This window comes from Colletotrichum navitas, assembly GCF_030913465.1.
Source record: "Colletotrichum navitas strain CBS 125086 chromosome Unknown LY79scaffold_110, whole genome shotgun sequence".
NCBI classification, from domain to species: domain Eukaryota; kingdom Fungi; phylum Ascomycota; class Sordariomycetes; order Glomerellales; family Glomerellaceae; genus Colletotrichum; species Colletotrichum navitas.
Window position 1 is genome coordinate 117,335 of NW_026850656.1, and position 6,680 is coordinate 124,014.

General features: G+C 34.1%; 2 protein-coding genes across 2 annotated transcripts; one reads left to right on the forward strand and one right to left on the reverse strand.

The window, feature by feature from the left end:
- Positions 1-341: 341 nt before the first annotated feature.
- Positions 342-1,672, reverse strand: LY79DRAFT_617940 (uncharacterized protein). The gene is made up of 2 exons (XM_060562018.1): positions 1,264-1,672; positions 342-1,212 (listed from the first exon to the last, which is right to left on the reverse strand). The coding sequence occupies exons 1-2, from the start codon at positions 1,550-1,552 to the stop codon at positions 530-532; spliced, it is 972 nt and encodes a 323-aa protein (XP_060408342.1). The 5' UTR covers positions 1,553-1,672; the 3' UTR covers positions 342-529.
- A 988-nt stretch (positions 1,673-2,660) lies between these two features.
- LY79DRAFT_527353 (uncharacterized protein) lies at positions 2,661-3,107 on the forward strand (the record flags this gene model as incomplete). Its single annotated transcript, XM_060555929.1, has 1 exon — positions 2,661-3,107. One exon carries the CDS (start codon positions 2,661-2,663, stop codon positions 3,105-3,107), a length of 447 nt encoding a protein of 148 aa, XP_060408343.1.
- Between the last annotated feature and the right edge of the window lie 3,573 nt (positions 3,108-6,680).

A 6,680-nucleotide genomic window follows, 5' to 3' on the forward strand; every position in this document is an offset into this window, starting at 1 on the left:
GTTTTCAAAAGAACTCATTGGACCAGGCTAACACAGTTAGATCAGCCATGGAGCCGCCACCGTAGTTGCAGTAGCGGTTTTCATAGTCACGGGTCATATCTTTTGGTTGTGTAAGTATTCCGATACAAAACCTGGCCAGTGTTGTTTCAAACCCTGCCTGGACCGCGCTGCACACCCAGCTTCAGCGCATCTTTTGTCGTCATCTTTTTATGCCGGTATAGTAAATATTTTTTTGCAACTGTTGATTGTTCTTATTCTTGCAATAGCCGTTATTGGGGTAATCTAGTATGTCTTATACTTGTTAGACGCCTCAATAATAATCAACAAATTATTACAACCTAACCGATAGTACTTTGAAGCATAGTGTGAACCATTAAAGTTGAAACCATGGCACTCTCGCATCATTCTTATCACAGCCTACAGAGTCCTGTGAGGGACGGTTCATAGACAGTTTCCTGTCAATATTCTTTTCTGTAATACACGAAGATTCCAAGCCCCTCCGGTACCGTCAATACGCGATACGCTACCGTCAATACGCAAACCGCTTATGATTTCCATGATCATGGCCACCTGTGCTATGAGAGTCTAATCCGAACATACGATGGAACTCGTCTGACATGGGTAAGGGAGTTTGTCCCGAGGGTATGCGCATCGTAGCGAATCGCGCCGAGTCCGTAATCATAGTGTCTTCATGCCATGCAAGTATTGAATCGAAGTCGTTGCACTTCTTGTTGATGTTGAAGTCGGGAAAGGGATGTAGCTGGCCATCGACCCAGGGCTGCGTAATGAGGTCAGGAGTTGCTCCACACATCAGGTTCTGTAATACGATGTAAATGCAGTGATCAGTGTGAACGCGATGAAGCTCTGGTAAGTTGCCGTCCGGGTAATCGTCAACGAAATAATGGCGCCAATGAACGTCTCGTCGTATTGCATTGAGACAGTGGATCGTGTGTAAAATATCCAGCTCAGCCACGTGGGCATCAGGCCCTAATCCCCAATCTTCGGGATATCTTGCGGTTTTTGAAGGGTCTTTTCTGAGTCTGATAACGTCCTCCGTACTTATCACGTGCGGCATCAAGCTACCGATGCGCTCCCAAGCTGCGTCGACCTCTGGAGATGGTGGCGCCCTGAATATGCTATTGTCCAAGTTCAAAAGTGAGCCATTAACTCTCTTTTCGACAATGTCTATTTGGGTCTGGTCGAAAACCGGTGCTATAGCGATATCAGAAAGTTTCTCTAAGTATTTTAAGACTCTCAACTTACAGTACCAGCTGGTCAATCGCAGCAGTGAATTGTCGTGATTTTTCTGAATCGTGTTCTTCCACTGGATAGCAGACAAGGCACAAATAGCAGAGAGCAGCAATAGTATTGCATTGATGCATGTCGCTACCCAAAAAAAGAATCCAAATCCTTTCCGATGTCGGTATCGAGTAGAAGACGTCGGAGAATTCTCGGTTCCTCTTGGCAAAAACTCTTGCGTCTCCCCAAAAGTTGCTTCCGACTCATCTGACAATCTCAGCCCAAGTTTCTCTGCTCGACCGAGAGAAGCCATCGTGAGCAGGGCACTGGATGATAAACGGCAGCAGTGTGTTGGACTATGATAACAACAGACTGAAAGTGTAAGAGGGCTTAATTATCAATAACAAGGAACGATGTTCGACAATTACTCGTGTGTATCAATTCGAATAATCAAGTGGACGAATGTTTTGGTCAAGCTGCTACACATTAGGAGAACAATAAGATATGTATATGAAGCTCAAGTCTTTTGACTCAAGATCTGTGCATATAATTATGTAATTCGATGTGCATGAGATTTGCTAAGAACGATTCCGATTGATTATCTCTGTGTATACCTAAGCGGTGTGTGAGATTACGGGTGAGATGACAGGTGAGCATAAGTTCCTGCCCACCTTCATGCACACGTTTACCCCCAATAGCCACTGACATGGCTTTCAGCAGTGCTAGATCACCTAAGCTTGAAACTTAATGCCCAATTTTCATGACTTACTTTTTTTTCTTTTTTGTTGTTTATTATTCTTTGCTGTGCAGCTCTGGCTTCAAGAGTAAGCGTGCCGGTCTAGGCTTACGCGAAGGCGCAATGCCGCAGTGGAAATGTTCTATCACAACATTACGTGCATTTATCAGAAGCAAATGAGTCATAAGTCTTGTGAGCGTGATCCTTATCGCGCTCGTACAAGAGAACATTCCGCATCATCAGATCTGACAGTCAGAAACACCGTTGATCACTGCGATGATTACAGCGTGGTCGGGCCCGCAAACCACGTCAAATGTTGGAGCCCATGACGATATGGGCGTAATCAGTATACTACGATTTCATAGATGAAAACACCAAACCGTACGATGACTGAGCTAGGCACATGCTTACGCGCATTCAGCATGGGGCAGTTGAATACAGACTGCGCGGTGATGTTCTTATTTTACATGTGTTCTGAAGAGGGGGAATGTGATAGAGTTCCGAGGTATAAAGTCCGTAGTGTTATCCAGCCATGATTGTATATTCTAACTCATCACCACAGAAGATCAACCAGAACACATCCACTCAAGATACTCTCATCAAGCTACTCTTCACAACCACTCATCCGAGTTTTACATTCATCAGAATCCTACCAGTCTACCAAGCACAAAGGCCAATCGTCAAGATGAAGTTCGCAAACACTGCTGCTATCCTGGTCCTCAGCCCCATGGTGGTCGCTGCGCCGCTGTCTTCAGCTGAGAAGCGCAACCCTGAGGCTGCCAAGCAGTACTTCCACTTGGCTGGCGACGTCCTTGACAAGCGCAACCCTGAGGCTGCCAAGCAGTACTTCCACTTGGCTGCCGACGTGCTTGACAAGCGCAACCCTGAGGCTGCCAAGCAGTACTTCCACTTGGCTGGCAACGTCCTTGACAAGCGCAACCCTGAGGCTGCCAAGCAGTACTTTCACTTAGCTGGCGACGTCCTCGACAAGCGCAACTCTGAGGCTGCCAAGCAATACTTCCACTTAGCTGGCGATGTGCTTGACAAGCGTGAGCCTGAGCCTGAGGCTGCTAAGCAGTACTTCCACTTGGCTGGCGACGTCCTTGACAAGCGCGCTGAGACCGCTAAATGATTTGGATTCAACCACATTGTCCGGCCTCAGCATTTCCTGCCAAGGTAGCTTTCTAAGTGTGCAGAACCTAGAAGCTATGCCGAACTTTAAAGTAAAGAATACCACAGGATTACTGGAGTCGTATTCTCAATAAGGACGATGGATCTAAATTTATGTCTTTAGTTTGATATTATCATCTCGTTGGTCTTAGGTTATCTTTTGGTATACAGTTATAACCGATAAATACGCAACATGCACTTTCTTTAAATGCTCTGTTAATCTCCTCAAGAAGGAGGCTGAAGATTGCCCTGATGCTTATGTCTCTGGTGATTTAGTGGTCCGGGATAAGTACTTGGGTTGGGTTAGGCATGAGAGGTAACAAGACAGCTTAGTCGTTATACTAATAGAGGACATACTAATAATAAACCGTTAGTTATTATGCATAGGCGTATTGACTATTACAGCGTTTATAATAAACTACAGCGTCCTAACATATATAAAGAGAAGTAGTTAATTTTCCTAAGTCTAAGTACAAGAGAAAACTTACCTAGAAATACTCTTCCTAATATAGGTCTTATTAGTTAAAGGCGCTACTCTATAGTGTCTCTAACTAGAACTAGCTATATAAAGCTATCTTAGCTTTATAATATACTCCTTTAGTTATAAAGTTTATCTTTATAACTAGATAAAGAACTATAGATATTTTTATAATAAAAGAAAATAAGATAGTTATTAGTTAATAATAGTCTTTTAAGCTAATTAATAAGTAATAAAGTAAATAATAGTATTATATAAAAGGTCTTTTAATACTATATTTTATTATTTATTATTATTTACTATAGTAGTAGTTTTTTTTATTTCTTAAAGTACTTATTTTTTTTAAAATAAGTAATAACTAATTACTTACTAGTTAAATAATAAATATTCTTTAATATTTTATTATTTAACTTTTTTTTAATTAATAACTTATTAAATAAAGTAAATTACTATTTTCTTTATTTACTATATATTCTAGTTTATATAGTAGTTCTAAAGCTATTTTTAGATAGCTAATAGTTAAAAAAAATAAAAAAAAAGTTATAGTTCTTTTTTTAATTAGTAATATATTTTAAATAGCTTAAGTTTTTTAGTTAATAATTAACTTTACTTTTTAAATCTTATAGTTTTTTTAACTAAGAAATTATTTAGATTTATATTTTTATTAATAATCCTTTTTAATAAGAGAATATATTTATACTTAAGTTTAGACTTTTTAGCTTATTTAGTAGTTTAATAGCTAGAATATTCTTTAAGTTATATCTTTAATTAAGTATAATATTTAGTTATAATCTTACTAAAGGTATAAATCTTAGCCTAGTCTTAAATAACTAAGGTCTTAGTAGAATCTTTACTTCTAGTAATATAGCCTTTTTACTAACTATTATAGATCTAATAAAAAGAGTAAGGCTATAATAGGTAATATAAAGTAATATAGTATAAAAGTAAAGTATAATAGTAGAGTAATAAAATAAGACAAGTAATAATAAAGAGCTAAATAAATAATATAGGACAAAAGCTAGGTATATATATAAGTTATCTATTAAGGTTACTTTTCTTTATAAAAGGAAATAGGTAATAGGATATATACCTCTAAGTATATACCTAGATATATACTAATAAAGTAATCCTATATTTTACTTACTTATTTACTATATAAGGCACTTGTTTTATAATAAGTGCCCCCCCTCTAAAGGACCTTGTCCTCTTTTACTAAGAAAAATATACTTAATAGTAGTATATATAAATATAAAGTATAAAAATTACTTTTCTTCTTATATAATAACCCTTTTTACTTATTATCTTTAAAGTTTTATTAAGATTATTTAGCCTTTAGTAGTACCTAGGTTATATTATTATTATTAGTGTTATAATAGCGTTTATTAGCTTAGTTACCCTAGGTTATTAGGGTAATAACCTTAGGCTAAGTAGCTAGGACCTAAAGGTTAACTATAGCCTTTTATTTATTAAGCTTAGTAGCTATTTAGTTAACCTTATCTATTAACTTTTTAAATAGGCTACTTTTAAAAGTAGTTAGTGTATTAAGGTTATTAGACTTTTTATTAAGGAGTATAATTTTAGTGTTTATCTAGTCTATTTACTTCTTAAGTTCCTTAAGGCACTACTCTTGTTTATATACTTTATTAGCCTTTTTATAAAGGTTTTTTATAATATTATTAATATCTATATTAAAGGTATTAGTCTTTTTTATAATATCCTTAGTAAGTTTAGTAGCTATATTAGCCTTAGTATTATATTTATTAATATTACTTTTATAACTATTAACTATATTAGCTAGCTTAGTAATATTCTCCTTAAGCTTAGTAATAGTATATAGCTACTTTTTTAGCTAGTTAAAATAATAAATCTCTAGGATAAAGATCTTATTAAGACATTAAATTAAAAAAAGTATACTTATAATCTTTAAATTAGATTAGCTAGGCTAATAAAGAAAAATAAAGCTAATAAGTATAGCCTAGCTAAGAATATTACCTATATATAGCTTACTTTTTTTATACTTAGCTAAGATAATATTTATTAAGGTAGTAATTTTATAGTAAAAATATATATCTAAGGTAAATAATAATTACTATAATACTATAAAGTTACCTTATTACTAAGTATAAAAAGTTTTAACTTAAGCTATAGTCTTTTTATAAAGCTATTTATTACTACTTTTATAAAAGGTATCCTTTAGGTAATAAAAGGCCTTTTTATAAGTAGAAATAGCTAGCTTTAAGCTATAGCCTTTTTATTTTATAAAGGTATTATAATAGGGTTAGGTGGCATAGTCCTAAGAGTTATGTAGTAGTTAACACAAGGGATAGGACAATAGGAAGGCTACCTACCTGTTAAAAAAGGGATTTATAGACCTAAGAAAGGATTAGGAGAGACATAATTACTTATACATAGTCGTTATCGTTAGCCTTAATACTCTATATAGAAATACACTACTAGTTATTACTACACTTTTATTTATTTAAGGAAATTTACTCTTTTTATAATTACTTTATTAATTTATACTTTTATTTTAGTATCTTTATAGATTAGGTCTAAGAATTATAAGACTTATTAATTAATATATATATAATTATTATTAGATATTATTATAGTGTAGGTAGTTTTCTTATGTTTTACTATTCCTCTTTTCCTTTGTTAGGTAGCCTAGATGCTTTGCCCTTTCTTAATAGTGCCTAGAGGTAGATCTACTTCTTTAGTATAGGTATTCTATACTAGACTATAAATAGGCTCTTCTATATAGTTATAATAAATTTATAGTTAATAAAAATATAAATATAATATATTATTAATATTTAGTAATACTTCTACTTAATTAATAGTAAAACTAGTAAAAGATATAGTAGCTATATACTCTTATAGACTAATTTATAGGGATAAGATAGACCTTAAAAGTCTTCTTTAAAGTAGTAAGAATACACTAAGATTTATTAAGTGTATATATATTCTTTTTCTGTTTTTAACCTCTCTTTTTGTTTTATATTTCCTCTTTTTAATTATAAGTATATAAAATAGATTATTTAACTTATAAGATAATTA